Below are 16549 nucleotides of genomic sequence, written 5' to 3' on the forward strand. Positions count from 1 at the left end.
GGTTTTGAGTCCTCCCCTCGCTGTCAGCTGTTACGACAGTGTGCAGACATGGCCCCCCTAGGGGGGTGGAGGCCAGTTACATGGGGACCCCCTCGCCTGCCGCTGGGACGTGGCCCCTATGGGATGGGGTGGGGAGCTGGGTATTCGGGGACCCCTCACCTGGTGCTGGGATCTGCCCTCTCTGGGGTGGGACGCGGGGGCTGATTATACAGGGGGACCCTAGCCTGGTGCTGGGATGTGCCCCCTCTGGGGTGGGATGCGGGGGCTGGTTATACAGGGGGACCCCACCCAGCGCTGAGACGTGGACTTTCTGGCATGGGGAACGGGTGCTGGGGATCCGGGGACCCCTTGCCTGGCACTAAGACCTGGCCCCCTCTGGGGCAGGATGTGGGGGCTGGGTATCCATGGATCCCTCGCCCAGCGCTGGGATGCGGCCTCTCGGGGGTGGGGCGTGGGGGCTGGGTGTATGGGGACCCCTCGCCCAGCGCTGGGATGCGGCCCCTCTGGGGCAGGGCGTGGGGGCTGGATGTATGGGGACCCCTTGCCCCCCGCCTGGTGCAGGACAGCAGCAGTTCTGCACCGGCCCGGCCCGGCGGGTTGGAGCCGCCCAGCAGGGGACGTGGCCAGGCCCCGTGGCCCTGGAGCTGCTGGCTGGGGGGCCCGAGGGCGTTTTACGGGGCACCCCAAATACCAGGCCTTGGGCCTTAATATTCTCAGAGAAGGGAGCACAGATGCCCCCCACGCCGCCTACCAAGGGTGCCTCCTCCCCGCTTCCCTGGCGGGGAATCTCCCTCCCTTCCTGGAGCACTACAGGGCTCATGACACACACACAGAGCCTCTGGGGTAGCTCAGGAGGGCAGGGAAGGGGTTACACAGCCTCTCCCCTCTGGAGTCAGCCCCCCAGGCCTCGCTGAGATGGGGTGCAGACATTGCTTTACGTTAGGGTGACCCTAATTCTCCCCCTGCCCACAGCCCCAATTCCATGAGCTGATTGGCTTATGTCATATTTGCATATTATATGAATATTTATAAGGCTATGTACAGGGAGGGCGTTCGCTCCTTTAGCTCTAATTGGCTGCTTGGGCTGCCATTTTCAACAAAATAAAGGGAAGTCCCGCCTCCTCCTCTCAGTTTTTTTCTAAAAGGTCGCGCCCCTTTGTGGGAAGTGGATCGTGTCCCGCCCTCCCCCTTCCGCACAGACTTCTCCGTCCCCATTGGCTCTGGAGACCGTCAATCCGGCATTTCAAATCGCTGCCCCGCCCCTCTCCCCGACCGTTAGGGGTAAACAACCCTGTGCTCCCTCTTCCCCCCTCCCTCCTGCCTCTCAAACCGCCGCCTCCACGCGTTCATATTCAAATCCCGCCAATCGGGCGGCTGGCCCCGCCCCTCTCCCCCTTTCCCATTGGCTCCTGCCCGTCGCGGACATTCGTTGTCAACGTCCTCCCGGGGAAGACAGGAGGGGGGGTTCAAACCCCTCCGTTCCACCGGGCCTGATTGGGCGGCCGGGATTCGAAAGGGCGTGGTCGGCCCGGGCCAAAGGCTATAAAGTCCCTTGCTGGGCACTAGCCCAGCTCCAGTGAGGGTGGGAGGCGATTGGAGAGAAGCCAGGAGGGGGAAATCCCTGCAAGGGGACAGCCCAGATTGGGGGGGGCCAGGTAGAGGGAAAAGGGGGAGCCTGGTTGGCACAGGTGGGGAGGGGGGGGCCTGGGAAGAGACCCTGCCTCTCCCCACCCTGCAAAGCAAAGGGGTGAGCTCTATAGGGTTGGGCCACCCTTTTAGGGCTGGGGGGGTAACCCCCAGATTTAGGGGGTGCCCTGCCTGTGCAGGGGGCACCTGGTCTCTGCTAACCTCAGCCCAGACCCACCGCCATGGTGAGTGGTTCTTGCTCCCTTGATCTCTGCTTTCCCCAGGCACCCACCAGGTTACGGGGTAGCAATTTTTTGGAGGGGTTTGACCTCATTTTGTGGGGGGTGCTTACCTGAGCCCCCTTAATGGGGTGGGGCTGCTAGCAAGAGCTTATGGGGCAGGCAGCTCCATTATCGATAACAGCAGCTTTGGTTGGGTTTTTACTAGGACCTGGTTGCAATTTGGGGTAGGGTGCATGAGGCATGGAGATTGGGAGGTGGATCCCATTAGCCCTTTAAGGTTAGGGGCCTAGCCTTGGGGGCAACTGCATTTAGGGAGTCAGCCAAAAGCAGTGGCTGTGTTTAGAAATAACAGGGGCCACAATTCATTTAAGGTCTAGTGGGTACATTGGTGCGTTAGGAAGAATGGAACAAACAGGTATTTAATGGGACGAGATTGGGGCATCTGGTTCTTTAAAAGCTGTAGCCGGTGCTTATTTAAAAGGAAAGACTTTAATAGGCCCTAAACTTAGGGTGAAAGTTTTGATTGTTTTTGGTGTGCCTCATTTATTAAACAGCTGTTTTTTAAAAATGTAGGCAACAATCGGCCCCAATATTAGAGGGAGGTGAAAGGTGGCTGCATGTTTTTATGGGTTATCGATAAAGGCTGCCTTTTAAAAAAAGTGTATAGATTTAATCGGGTCTGACAGTCATCAGAGGTGGGTCTAATTTTTACTGCTTCTCTTATTATCAATAATACCAAAAGCGGCTCCTAAGCTCTGTAGAGTTTTTTAAATCTCTGGGTAACCTGACAACCACGTGGCCTTTCAAAATATCTTCTCTGTTGGGTGCCGCTGTGGGAACAAGAAATGGTGTTCTAATTTGCTTAGCTCTGTATTGCATGCTGTTTGTAAGGAGGATCTGAACGCGTGGCAGGTATGTATGTATCTGTGTGTCTTGTCTGCCGGGTGATGGTTCATCCCTGGAAAGGACTGGACAAAAAGCGATCTGCATGTATGAATTTCTTCTACACAAGTCTGGTGACTTGCCAGACGTACCACTTATTTTGGACAGTGAGGGATCTGCATGGATGGCTTTCTTATACAGGCCTCGCACGATCCTGGTGACTTGCCCTAGTGACTTTTGAGTGTAAAATTATAATTATTTTCATGATGGGTGTTTAAGGTGGAGAAAAAGCTAAGGGGCAAGAAGTTACTAGCCCAGCTGGTTGGTTTGAGGCAACTATATACTGGGCTAGTTAGCCCTGTGGTTGGGCTAGTGGATTTTGATGCTGATCTTGCATGGTTTAAGAATACATGGTAGAAAGTTTTTGGTGGCTGGCTGGCATGTGCCATGGGTCAGGCTGTCAGATTCTAGTGCAGGTACAAAGGGTCTTACACCTACATGGGTGCCAAGGATGCTCTTACTAGCCTGCTTTTCAGATCATCTGCTTATTAATGTTTAGATCTTCTCCAGGCCAGATCTTGTTGCCAGCAAAGGCCGGGACTTTTCAAAAGCACTTTGTTTTTTCGGATGCATGATTTTTCTTTTCTTTTCACCTCCCCACAGGAAAACCAAGAGCCCCTTTTGTGGGGGGGCTCGAATCGGGCACCTCCTGATTGCTTGCCGCTTTTCAAAAGCGGCTAGCAGCCTAATTCTGAACAGGCCTCTGGTGTGAAACTGGCCCACAGAGAGTTGCTGTTACTAAAACGGTGTAGAGGTGGCTGCCGTGTAATTTCTTCCCTGGGCATAGCCCCGCGGAGCAAATGCAGCATGCTTTCTAAAATGTCTCTGTGCAGCACTGCAGAGCCCCGGTGAGGAACTGTCTGCGCCGGGTAGTAATGGCTCAGCCAGGGCGGACAGTCACAGGCTGGCTTAGAGGAGGGCTTGGATTGCATATTTGTTATGTAGCTTCATCTCTGGATCCTTTCTGTCACCTGCCACGTAATGCGGCACAAAGATCTTTAAAGGATCCCCCGTGTTTTATCGGCAGTAGGGCCTAGCGCCCATGGGGTGCCAGGGATCCAGGCTGGGCGGGCTGATGGCTTTCGGAGCATCGTGGGCTGGGATGAGGTGGTGAAATCTGCCTTCGGGAAGTCCTGTTTACAGGCCTGGCCTGCCTTGACCACAGTCTCCTCCTTTAGCCAGAGCTTCCTGGCTTTGTAGCTCCTTTGTATTTACATTTTAGAGGCTGGATCAAGGAGGCCGCTTCTACCCAATCTGCTGCCTCCTATCCCAGGACACTTTTGCTGCTGGCTTCTTAGCTCCTCCCTTTGGAGGCCAATGCCATGTCCCAGGCTGGTTGTAAGGGGGTGTGTAAAACTGACTTGGTTTGAGATTGGGGGCGGGGAAGGTACTCAGGGGTCCCCTTGAGCTGCACTGGGGCACTGAGTCTGTAGTGTGTGTCTGGCCCTCATGTGCTAATCCAGGAGTGCCCGTGAGTCATCCCCATCTGATGCCTGCTGGGCTGTCCTCTCTGGCATGACATGAGTTAGTGGGTCTCAATTGGCATCAAAAAACCAGGACCTTGGGGGTGACCCTGAACCCATAACTCTGGACGGCCGGCTGAGCAAGATTTCCCAGGGCAGCTGGATCTGAGACAGGGCTGAGGCTTGTGGCCTGCGGTGCGGTGTGTGATCAGCAGACCTTGCTGTCTCTTCTGTGAAGATGCATCTGATCTCCTGGGATAGCCATTTGCCGGGGCTAAATCTGCACCTTCCCCTGGATCTGGGAATTGCAGTGGCTCTGGGGCTGGTTGTAGCTTCTCCTGAGGCTTGTCCCAGCTTGTGAAGCATCCCCTAAACCCCAGCAGAGACCCTGAAGGGGCTGAAACCAAAATCCACCTCCCTTGAAAGCTCCCAGCATCTTCAGAGACCAGGCTTGGCCTTCAAAAACTGGGCCTCGCTTGAGGAATGCAAATAGCAGAGCCTCCCCTCCCCCTGTCTCTCCCCCCCACCCCAAATCTTATAGAGGGTCTTGAGTCCCTAGCACAGTGGGGGCCTCATCCTTGTTAGTATGCCTAACAAGAACGGGGGTGGGGGGGCATCTTTGGATCTGTCTCTAGGTGGTCAATATCTTTGAAGGCCTCCCCCAACACTTAACTGCTACAGCGTTTAAGGGGGAGGAGAGGCCTGCAGACTCAGGAAGATGCCGCTGCTTGATAAAGTGTGAGTGTGACAAGCTGACCTGCACCTCCCTAGAGAGTCTTTCTCTTGGGTGGGGGGGATTTTGCTCTGCCACCTCTGGGGATGAATCCAGAGCATCAGATCCCAACTGATCCTCATGGACCAGCCCCTCGAGTAGCCTCGTTAAAGCCAGTCTGTGTCCCTGTGTGGTGCCCACTGGTTTTGGGGGAGATCCCAAGACAAGGATTGGGGGAGGAGAAATCAGTGGGTGGCTGAAGCTGAAGGGCAGCCTCCCCTTTTAATCTCTGGGTTTCATCTTTGCCAGAGCCACTCGCTTCCTATTCCCAGGTCCTGTGACTCTGTCTCGGTGTGAACGGTGCTTCCCTGTTGCACCAAGTGGGGCAGGGGGCTGAGTTAATGGGTGACCTAGAGGGGCCCTAAGACAGCTGGGGGTGGGTGGGCACCGGAGCTAATTGCAGAGGCTCAAGTCTGTGCAGCTCTTCTTACCATGTATGGATGCAAGATCTTGGGGCTCAAAGCCAACCTGGACTGGGCAGAGAGAATGCTGGGAGGGGAGGCCTTGGGCCTGGAAGGGGGCAGCTTGGGGGGCTCCTTAGGGGGTGCTCTCCTCTCTGTCGGTGCTGACCCTAATGCCCCACCATGCCTGTTCTTGGCATGCTTGGCCCCTAATGCTCCTGCTTTTCCTGAGCTCCCCTCCGTTTTCCAGGCCTGTGCGGGTCTGGAGTCCGTTGGGCACATCCGCCCGAGCATAACTGCTGGGCCCTGCTGGCGGGGGTGGGCAGAGGGTGGGGTTCCCCCCCCAAGAGCAGGTTATCACTTAGTCTGTGACGTGCCCACGTCCCTCTCTCCTGCAGAACTCGAACGTGGAAAACCTGCCGCCTCACGTCATCCGGCTGGTCTACAAGGAGGTCTCCACCCTGACGTCGGACCCGCCGGAGGGCATCAAGGTCTTCCCCAATGAGGAGGACATCACAGATGTCCAGGTCACCATCGAAGGACCTGGTGAGATGGGGGGTGTGGCTGGTTGCATGGGGGGCATGGCTAGTGGCTGCAAGGGGGCATGGCTTTTCCTCAGGGGCCTCCCCCCTTGCTAGCTTCCACCTCCCCCACTGTGTTTAATCCTGCTCTTGCCTGAGGCTGGAGGAGTCGATCTCTGCCTGAAGAGGGCGCTGTGATCCCTGCTTTGACCTCAGTGTGGTGTTGGGGCTGCTGTCCTGGGGCTCAGCAGGGGGCGCCATGCTGCAGGGAGCCGGGGAGGGGGGCTCAGCAGGGGGTGCTGGGCTGCAAGGAGCCAGGGGTTGGGTGGGGGCTCAGTGTGGAGCACAGTCCCTGCTGACCCCCATGCAGTGCAGAAGGCAGCATCTCTGACCAGGACCTCCTCATGCTTGGGAGTTGACGTTCCCCTGAGGTTTCCCAAGGTGCCGGCCATGGCCCCCCAGCGCCTGAGAACTGCCGGAGCAGGAAGTAGTTACTCTGCGGTGTCACTAGAAGACAGGATTCTGAACTTCCTGTCCTAAACTCTTGCTGGGTGGCCATGCTGGGCGAGTTGCCCCCCACGGCACAGACAGGGCCTTCCTGTGCCACGGGGGGTCATTCATTTTGGTCCCTCCCCAGCCATGACTTGCTGTCATCTTCCCCTGCAGCCTGGCGCCCCCCTAGCCTTGTGGGGCTGTTCTGGGCGAGTTGGGGGTGGGGACATACCCCATGGAGGTGGGGGGGCTGGCATGTGGGAGTGGATCCCTTCTTACTGCTCTGCTCCCTTGGCAGAGGGGACGCCCTACGCCGGGGGCGTCTTCCGCATGAAGCTCATCCTGGGCAAGGATTTCCCAGCCGCGCCACCCAAGGGCTACTTCCTCACCAAGATCTTCCACCCCAACGTGGGGGCCAGCGGCGAGATCTGCGTCAACGTCCTCAAGAAAGACTGGAAGGCAGAGCTGGGCATTAAGCATGTGCTGCTGGTAAGCCTATGGGCCAGCAGGGGGTGCTCTCCCCTGGCAGGCAGGGCTGGCCCCAGGGTGGTGCTAGGAGTGCTGTGCTGCAAGGCCAGGGCTCAGCAGGGGGTGCTCTCCTCTGGCAGGCAGGGCTGGCACTAGGGGGCGCTGTGCTTTTGGGAGTTGATCTTTCTGATGGGGAAAACCCCAGGCTCTGGGTACAAGGTCATCAAAGGGGAGCTGCAGGGGTCACCAAGCCCAGTATTTGCTAAGGCTGTTGAAGCTTCCCGGGGGCGGGGAGGAGGAGGGATGCTGGGGCTGGGTATACAGGGACCCCTCACACAGTGCTGAGATGCAGCTGCTCTGGGGTGGGGTGGGGGGTTGGTTATACTGGAGCCCCTCACTTGTTGCTGAGCAGCAGCAGCCCCTTCTGGGATGGGGCGTGGCAGTGTTTAACACTGCACGGCAATCCCGGGCCAGGGCACTGTCTGAAGCTGCAGGGAACTTTGGAGGGCACAACTTGATCACCCCACAGGCCTCCCCCACCCCTTTCTCCCCACAGAGATCTGATACAGTGGGACAGGTTTCCATCAGCGCAGCGCCCCCTAGTGCCTGGTGTGTGCTACCCCAGCTGTCTGTCCCCAAATGGGATCAGCCAGTAGTGACAGCAGCGCCGGTCAGGTTAAACATCCCGCTGCCCGGCTGGGTGTTTTCCTAACTTGGATGACTGGAGGCTTTAAAACCTCAAAGGGACCTTCTGTTTCAAACACTGCAAGAGCTCACTGCATCCCCTGGGGCGATCCTTCCAGCCCCCTGCGTTTCAGGGTCTCCTGGTCCCCCTCCCTCACATTGGGTGCTCTGGGTGTCCCATTTCCCCCCATCCTCTCCCCCCACCATCCTTTTCTTTCTGCTGGGCGATTGCTCCTGCTTCCCCCCTGGGATGATGGGCAGAGCCGAGTGAGGGGCTGTTGTACAGGAAGACGCCTGTGTTTTCCCCCCTTTCCATTTTCTAACTTCCTACCTAATCAGTCGGCTTCTAGCACATTAGACGTCTTCTCCGCCCCCACGCCCCCCCATGGAGTCACGTCCACCTTTGGTCGTCCAATTACACAAATGACTCAAGACACACGCTCAGCGGGTTCCTGCCACCGTGTTATCTGAGCGCCTCGATATATTTACAGCTGCAGCTAGGATGGTGGGAGAATGCTTCTGTCCATGTATAACCCATCTGGTGGTGTGGCTGCATCCACGCTCTGGGGTTGGGCTGGTGTAGCAGAGATCTACACCTTTAATCTGTGCCTCAGTGTCCCCTCATACAACAGTGAGAGCTGCCCTGCCCTACCTCTCGGGGGGGCACTAGGAGGATAAATCCAAAGCCTGAGGGGGCCAGATGAGCCCCTGAAATCTGGTCATAAGAAATCGCTGTGGTTAAACTCTGCCTCGTGGGAGGGTGGATCCAGCACTCTGCTTGGAGCGAGCTGGGTTCTGTTCCTCACGCTGCCTGTTGTCGCATCCTGTGGCCAGGCCTCAGTTTCCCTGGGGAGTTCTCAGCAAGCTGTTCGATCTGGTGCCCGGGGACGGGGGTGGCCGGGATCTCTGTACAACCTGGAGCCGGAAAGCAAGGCAGGCCATGGGAATCCTGGGTATCTGGAGCAGCTGTGGGTCAGATCCTGGGGGCCGCTCCCGGGTGGGAGGGTGGCCGGACACGTGGGAACGAGGCTGTTTAGGCCGTGGACACTCGGTCTTTCAGTGCTTGATGGTCAGATACTTCCACAGGGTACCCACAGGCCGGGACAGCCATGTGATGGGGGTGGAAATGGCCCCCAGAATTTCCCCCCACTGCAGGGGGTGTGGCCAGGGTGCCCTGCAGTGGGGCTATTCCTGGCCCCCCAGGGGCCATACTAGGATGGACTGTGTCTTTGACCATCCCTGAGGCTGCCCCCCCACCCGGGTCCCGTTGGTGCTGGTGTATGGATGGGCCCCCGGGATGTGTGGAGCTCAGGTTGTGGTGCAGCCTGGGGCCGGGGCTGGGAGGTGGGAACGCAGGCCAGGCACAGCAGAGCGTGGGAAGGAGAGGGCAAACAACCCAAAATCCCTTCCTGGGGGCTCCGTCCCCCTTCGCTGTCACACTCTGCGACTGCCACGGTTCCTGCCCCAGAGGCGGTCGCATCTCGGCGCTGGGACGGGGTCAGGGTGACTGGTGCTGCAGCAATGCCAGGTGTCTGGCCCATCAGCAGACAAGCTCAGGGCCCCTTGCCCCAGGCTCCCCCCGCTGGACCCACGGCTGCCAGCAGCTTGAGGCTGCGCCCTGCACATCTGGTCTGGAGGCTGCTGTGGGGGGCTGGTCTTTCGCTGTCCCTGCTTCCTGAAGGAAGGGCAGGAGTCCACCTGTTGTGGGGCGCTGAGTGGCCCTGGTATGGTGGAAAGGGGATGGGGGGCACAAAGGCCCTGGCTTGGGAGGGGCTGGGGGACTGTGGTGGGAGGAGGGAAATGTGGGGGGGAACTGCTGGGAGGATGGGGGCCCTGGTGTGGTGGGAGGAGGGGGATGGGGGGCTGTGGTGTGGTGGGAGGAAGGGAATGGGGGGCACACAGGGAGGGGATGGGGGATGGTTCACCAGGTGTCCCAGGAATAGAGGGGGCTGGGCAGGTGGCCCCCAGGGGATTGAGAGGGACAAGGAGGCAGTGGTGTGGCCCTTTGGAAGTACCAAAGGAGCAGACCCTTTTTGGCCTTTATCATCCTCTCCATGGAGTGGGGAGTGTGCACATGTACAGCCCCTAGCACAGCAGGGCTTGGCCTGGCTGGTAGATCCGCCCAGACTGGGCTGGCTGCCGGCTTCAACCTGCTGGCCCTCACCCACCCATCTGGGCACCTCCCCTGCACAATCAACAGGGGCAGCAGAGTCCCTTGGAGCCGTGCGTCTCTGGCGTTTCTGTGGCTTTTGGCATCCCCTTTCCTTGGGGGGGGAGGAGTGGGCCCTGGAGAGGGAAGGCCAAGCAGTCTTGCCTAAAGCTGCACCCACTGGATTTGCCTTCTCTCCCGGAAGCCGGGGCCGAGGCCGGATCCTGTCAACTGCGTGTTCCTTCCCCAGCTTCTGCCCCCCAGCGTTCCCCACAGAAACTGGGTCTCTAGCCAGCAGCTGGGACCCTTAACCAGGACCAAAACTGAAGGTCAGCAGCAACTGATGAGAAATTGCCATGTTGATTTTTGCCTGCCTAGATTCTTGGGGTGCCTCAATGGAGCCTGGTTTTTGGGGGTGCCCCAGATCTCTAGGCACCTGGAAAGACTAGATCCAGAGGCAGGTGGCAGCGGGGAGGTTTGGTACTTGTCTGGCTGTGGTGGGTGCCTGGGGGGCACCAGCTTTGTAATAAGCAGGACAACCTGGGCCTCCTGACCTGCCAGCTGCAGCTGTCAGTGGAAGGGGCCAGACTGGAGGGAGCCCCATGGCACCTCGGCTTGCGCCTTCCCTCGGGAATGAAGTGGTGGGGAGCCCCTGCTTGGGTTAACCCCGTTCCCTCTCTTTGCCCCCCTGCAGACCATCAAGTGCTTGCTGATCCACCCCAACCCTGAGTCGGCCCTGAACGAGGAAGCGGGGCGCCTCCTTCTGGAGAACTACGAGGAGTACGCCGCCCGGGCCCGCCTGCTGACGGAGATCCATGCCCAGCCCTCCAGCCTGCGGGGGGCCAGCAAGGATCCCGCCGACCCCTGCTCCTCCTCCGCAGCCGCCCTGGCCCCCGGGGGCGAGGGCCCCATGGCCAAGAAACACGCCGGTGACAGGGACAAGAAACAGCTGGCGAAGAAGAAGACGGACAAAAAGCGGGCACTCCGGCGGCTCTAGGGGTGCGCGGTGCCTGGCGCGAACCATGGACTAGTGGGGGGGGGGGGGGGTTGGGGAGATCCAGGCAGGGTTCTAATAAAACTGTCCCTTCTTTTCCCAGCTTTTTGTTAAGATGCTTTGGTATTTTACCCTTTTTTCAATCTTAAGTTATTTAAGTTATAAAAAAAAAACTCTATTAAAGGACTTTTTTTCTACCGAAGGGTTAATTTATTCCCTCAACCCTGGGGCATCCTTGATCCTTGGCACCCCCCTTCCCCCTGGGCAGGGGGTGGCAGTGCCTGGGTTGAGACCTGTTACAGGGAGGTGCCAGCATAGGTGTGAATCCAGCCACCAGGGGGCAGAACCGCCCTCTATGTGCAGAGAAAGTTCTGAATCCAGCTGACCCAACATAGCAGTCCTGGCTCCCTGCCCCTGCTCTAACCACTAGATCCCACTCCCCTCCCAGAGCTGTGGGCTGACCCCCTTCCAGCCTCAGAGGCTGAGGGACTTGCTGCTTGCATGCAGACAGGGCTGATGGAGGTAGGTGTGTTGGTGCAATCCTGCTCGCTTTAGCTGTTACATGGTGGGGCTGGGGTCTGGTTTTTCCAAACACCCAAAATATCGACCCCTAAACCCCCAGCGCCAACTTCCTCCAGCCAGCTCCCACTGAGCGTGTCTACAGGGGAGGCTGGGGGGGGATAGGCGGGGGTGTCTACACAGGACACCCAGGCAAACTAATCTAAATTAAAGATGTGGGTTCATTAAACCTCTTTGTGGATGTTTATGCTGAATTCCAGTGACCTGACTTTGGTTTGGTTTAATTCCCATTGGCAATGAAGTCAGATAAACCCCTCTCCTTTAGGTCTGAGTCAGAGCAGTGTAAACGGTCAGTGGGAGGAACTGCCCTGTCTGGGCCTTGGCAGAGGATGTGGCTCAGGTTTGCTGCCCCAGCAATTCCCCTCCCGCTGCCTGGTACAAGGGCCACGCTGAGCTGTTGGTTGCACGTATCTCCTGCCCTGGCATGGATGGGGCAATGGCGCAGGACTTAACTGCTTTGAATCCAGAAGCGTAAGGCAAGCCTTGAAACCAGCTGGAGACAAAACAGGCTGCTCCCAATGGCAGCAATGGGTCACCTCACCCCACTGCCAGCTGTGGGGGCTGGTTGCAGACCCTTAAACCAGAACAGAAAGCTCCAGGCACAGCGGTGCTGGTTCCCCTTGTTCCTCACCCTGCTATCCTGCCATGGGTCCCCCCCACAGCTCTGGCAGTACCCCTCAACCCTGACCTGCAGCCCCCTGCTAGCTCAGCCCTGACCCCCTCCAGCTCTGCCGGTGCCCCTCACTGCTGACCTGCACCCCCTGCATGTGATAGCCCTTGGCCCCTGCGTAGGGTGACCAGGCAGCGAGTGTGGAAATTCAGGGTGGTGGTAATAGGAGCCTATATAAGAAAGACCCTAAAATCGGGATGTCTGGTCACCCCACCCCCGTGATTTACTTCCGCTCAGCGTTGCTGTGGGGCTGAGGTGTTGGCTGCTGCAGGTCTTTCAGCCCCCTGAGGCCAATGCCCCCAAACCTCCTGACCCACCCCAGGCCCTGCATGCCCAGGAGAGGGCCCCCAAAATGCAGCTGCTCAAATGCGTCCTGGGGGAGTCCCCAGTTGCTGCCAGCCAGCAGGTGCCATCAGGGCAGGGCTAGAGGGCCTGCAGGTCGGGAGTGAGGGGCACTGGCAGGGCTGGGGGGAGCCCAGGGGTGGGCTGGCAGGGGGCTGTGGGTCGGGAGTGAGGGTCACTGGCAGGAGGCTGGGGGGAGCCCAGGGCTGGGCTAGCGGGGCTGCAGGCCAGGAGTGAGGGGCACCGGCAGGGCTGGGCTAGCAGGGGGCTGTGGGTTGGGAGTGAGGGTCGCTGGCAGGGGGCTGGGGGGAGCCCAGGGGTGGGCTAGCAGGGGTCTATGGGTCAGGAGTGAGGGGCCTTGGGGCCTTGACCCCCCAAGATCTGCTGGTGCCCCCTCACTCCTGACCCGCAGCCCCCTGCTAGCCCAGCCCTGGCTCCCCCCCCAGCTCTGCGGGGGCGGGGTGGGTGAGTGAGTGCCAGGGCGGGAGGGCAGGGACCCTGGGAACAGGAAAGGTCCTTTGTAAACAGGGCTGGAGCCACAGGCTGGAAGGCCCATGGACCCCCCCTTCCCCACCCCCAGTCCTGGGAGAGAGGCAGCCAAGGTGTTAACCCCTGCTCTGCCGGAGCCAGAGGCTCCCAGACTCCTGGGTTCTGCTGGATCGGGGCAGAGGGGCTTTGCCCTGCTGGGAATTTGCGTTTTTGTGTGTCACCTCCCCCCTCCCCTTGCTGGCTGGGCTGCTGCCCCCTGCCCGTGGCTCTGCCCCATGAAGGTGGGCTGGGTGGGTGGCAATTCACACTCATCTTGCTGGGGGGGGGCGGGCGGGCTCTGATGCCTGACTCCAGGGTCCTGACTCCCCAGCAGGAGGCCCCAGCACTGCTCCACCCCCTCAATGCCCCCCCCATCTCCTCAGAGACCCTCCTCTAGGGGACTGGGCGGGGGGGATGTCTCAGATTCTGGGCCGGGGGGCTGTGTGATGGAGGCACCTGGGCATTTAACTGAGACCCAGCAAACTCGTTTCACACATGAGGTGGGGGGTGAACCAGCCAGGATTCACTTGCCTTCTGTGCTGCCCTGGGGCCGGATGGGAACCGACGCCCCCTAGCGGGGAAAGGCCCCAAGCCCCATTCCCCACCCCCCTGAGCCAGCCAGTCCCCACCCTGGGGCCGGTGCCCCCTAGAGGGGAAAGGCCCCATGTCTCAGTGCTGCGGCTGGGCAGCGCGGAGGGTTCCTGACACAGCATCCCTCACTGGGGCTCGAGGCCTGTGGGGGCGTCAGTGGGGTCAGGCCGTAGATCATGGAGGGGTCACTGGGGTGTTGGCCAGACCCCAGCTGTACCAGGCAGTAAGGTACCTGGTGCCCGGCCAGTGCTGATGGGGGGAGAGGGCAACTGGGGGGAATCTCAGTCTAGGAGCGGGGGGGGGGGGTGAATGTATGGGGAAGAGAGAAAGTGTGAGGGGGGTGCCCCTATCTCCCTCCATCACTGCACCCCGATTACCCACTGCTGGGCAGATCCCTCTGGCTGGGCTAGCAGGTGAGGGGACAGATAGATTGATGGGGGGGGTGGGGTGAAGGCTGTGGTGGGAGGGAAGGGGGCAGGGGGACTGTGTGGGGGGCAGGGACAGCTGTACAGGAAGGGCAGGGGGGCCGTGGGGGAGGGGAGGGCAGGGGGTGCTGTGGAGGGCAGGGGATCTTTGGAAAGAGAGGGGGGCTGTGGGGCAGGGCAGGGCGGGGGGGTTATGTTTGCAGTGGGGAGAGATCCATTCTCCAGGGCGCTGCCCCCCCCCTTCCCCCACATGCTTCCTCTAACCTCAGCTCCCTCCCCCCCCAGCCCCCATGCGGGATGCAGATAAGCCGTGGGGCGCCGGGCACGTCCTGGGCCCAAGGCCGCGAACAATGCGCCGACCCGGCCGGAGCCCAGCCCGGGGCTGATAAGCGCTGGCTGTTTACACTCGGGACACCGAGATGGCAGCAATCGGGCGGGCGGCTTCCGCCTGGCCTGGCACGACACAGGGCCCTGGCGCCCCAGAGCGGCCCTAGGGGGCGCTGCGCTCAGGGAGTGCGACTCAGTAGGGGGGCTCCACAACCAGCCCCCACACCCGCCCCAGACCAGGCCGCAGCAGCTGATCTACCCAGCTCCAAAGTGCTACCCGGCTCAGAAACCGTTATAACGAACCCAGCCCCTGAGCGGGGACAGAGACCCCCCCCCCCCAACCTGGACCCTGCCCCTGTCCGCTTTCTGAGCTCTTTGCTGGCCCTTTAAATCACAACACCAGCACGCTCACCGGCCGCAGGGAGGAGACCGGATCAGGGCGAGATTTTTTTTTGCATGGCCTGCGGAACTCCTGGCCACAGGATTCTCAGCAAGGGCAGGAACTTGGTGTCCAGGTGAATTATTCCACTACTGCCCATTGGGGCAGGTGTCTCCTGCCTTTCCTCCACAGCAGCAGATGCTGGTTGCTGCTGGAGGCGGGATGCCATGCTAGATGGGCCCATGGGTGTGTAGTTCATGCAGCAAGAGGTCTGCAACCGGAGTCTGAGGCAGGGCTGGAGGCTGTAATGTCTGTATGCAGAGGAGTCGGTTGAGGGAGTGTTGGGTTTAAAGGCGAATCCCGCGTGACTTGTGGTACAGGGGCAATGACACACAACACAGGGCAGGTCCCATGCAGCAGGAGGTGGGATGGCTCAGCCAGGGGACTCTGGGTGGCTCCAGAACCCGGCCTGGATCCTCACGCTGGCTTGGATTGGACTCAGGATGGAGGCAGAACCCGGACTGGATCCCCACACTGGCCCGGATCAAACTCTCACACCACCATCTTCTTCTGCAGCGGGTCCCCCACCAGCAGGGTGAAGCTGCCGCGTCTCCAGCCCCTGATCTTGCGGCCCTGGCAGCAGTAGGCCAGGTAACTCCCGGCCAAGCCCAGCACCCCGGCGCCCAGCAGGGCCAGCCCCAGCACCCACAGCACCGAGCCGTGGGCGTCCCGGGAGTAGGCCAGGGTCGTCACCGCCACCCCGATCAGCGTCGCCACCACGCTGAAGGGCAGGAGGCAGCGGTGGCAGGCACCTTCCGCGCCTCCCGTGGCCGTGCTCACCAGCCGTGGGTCCGGGCACAGCTGGATCTGGACCTCTTCCGTGGCCATGTTCACTGTCACGTGGTCGCATGGCACCGGGGGGGCAGACATGGCAGATGCGGGGAACGGGCTCCTATCTGGGGAGAGAGAAGGGCGGGGAGACGGGGGTTGGGGTTATGGGAACTGAGTTACTCCCCCAGCACCAAAAGGGGGCTTGTGCCTTTAAACAAAGCATTGGTTCGGAAGACCCTACAAAAACATCCCCCTGAGTGGAGCGTAACGTGGCCCTGTGGCATAGCACAAAAGGGATCCTGTACCTTTAATTCCAGAATCCTGCCTTAAGACCCCACAATCAACACTCCCCTGGCATAGGACGCCCTGACCACACCCCTGATCTGTGCCCTATGGGCCCTGGGGGGCAGGGATTAGCCACAGCGCAGGGAGCCCCAGCCACCCTCCAGTCTGCCTCTTATGGGTCCTGGGAGTGGGAGGAAGGCACGTGTGGGTCAGAAGGCCCCTGGCAAAGAGAGCACGGCCCCATTGCGTGGCAGAGCTGATGGGGCAGCCAGGTTTCTGAGCCAGGCACCAGCCACCTTGGGGTGGTGAGGCTCCTGGGGGCGATGGCAGGGGAACCGGGCCCAGTGGGTCCCGCAAAGCCAGCTCTAGAAGCCGCGAGGGGAAGCGTTGGGTCGGGCAGGGCAGTGGGGGGCACCCGTCTTGGGGGGCAGGGATGTGAGCCGGAGTGCGGGTGGGTTACGGAGAGGCCGTGCATGGGGGGGAGGAGCCCTGCAGATGTGCCAGGCGGTCTGGATGGGAGCCATGCAAGTGGGTGGGCTGCATTTCAGCTGTGGGGCCAGGGTGGGGCCGGGGCCGCAGGCCAGCTCTGCGGTGCACTCCAGATGTGCAGGGGGTCCCAGCTGGGGGCAGGGTGAGGGGGTGGGGGTGCCATTCCAGATGTGCTGGGCGTGGCAGATGTGAGGCAGGTGCACCATGACGTCCCAGCTGTGGGGCGCAGGCCAGGTGCCAGGCGGGGGCTCCCCAAGTGGGCGCCTCTCCCCACCGCCCCCTATTTCTCCTTTAACCCTCCAGCATTTAGACCCCCACTGCTCACCCCGAACGCCACCAGGCTCTGCCC

At 60.4% G+C, this 16549-nt stretch overlaps 2 protein-coding genes across 2 annotated transcripts; one reads left to right on the forward strand and one right to left on the reverse strand.

Moving 5' to 3' along the window:
- The first annotated feature begins 1680 nt into the window (after positions 1-1680).
- UBE2S (ubiquitin conjugating enzyme E2 S) lies at positions 1681-10791 on the forward strand. The gene is made up of 4 exons (XM_074937491.1): positions 1681-1871; positions 5845-5992; positions 6758-6948; positions 10455-10791. Exons 1-4 carry the CDS (start codon positions 1869-1871, stop codon positions 10755-10757), a joined length of 645 nt encoding a protein of 214 aa, XP_074793592.1. The 5' UTR covers positions 1681-1868; the 3' UTR covers positions 10758-10791.
- Positions 10792-15147: 4356 nt separating this feature from the next.
- Positions 15148-15525, reverse strand: LOC141976868 (transmembrane protein 100-like). Its single transcript, XM_074938033.1, has one exon. The coding sequence runs from the start codon at positions 15523-15525 to the stop codon at positions 15148-15150; it is 378 nt and encodes a 125-aa protein (XP_074794134.1).
- Between the last annotated feature and the right edge of the window lie 1024 nt (positions 15526-16549).

Source organism: Natator depressus, chromosome 23, assembly GCF_965152275.1.
Source record: "Natator depressus isolate rNatDep1 chromosome 23, rNatDep2.hap1, whole genome shotgun sequence".
Lineage (NCBI taxonomy): Eukaryota > Metazoa > Chordata > Testudines > Cheloniidae > Natator > Natator depressus.

What these genes read in the sequence shown, in the direction of transcription:
- UBE2S (XM_074937491.1), top strand. An exon ending in GGTCACCATCGAAGGACCTG is followed by an intron (nt 5,993 to 6,757) that starts GTGAGATGGGGG and finishes CTCCCTTGGCAG; the next exon opens with AGGGGACGCCCTACGCCGGG. An exon ending in GCATTAAGCATGTGCTGCTG is followed by an intron (nt 6,949 to 10,454) that starts GTAAGCCTATGG and finishes GCCCCCCTGCAG; the next exon opens with ACCATCAAGTGCTTGCTGAT.
- LOC141976868 (XM_074938033.1), bottom strand. Translation starts at nt 15,525, where the DNA reads ATGTCTGCCCCCCCGGTGCCATGCGACCACGTGACAGTGAACATGGCC.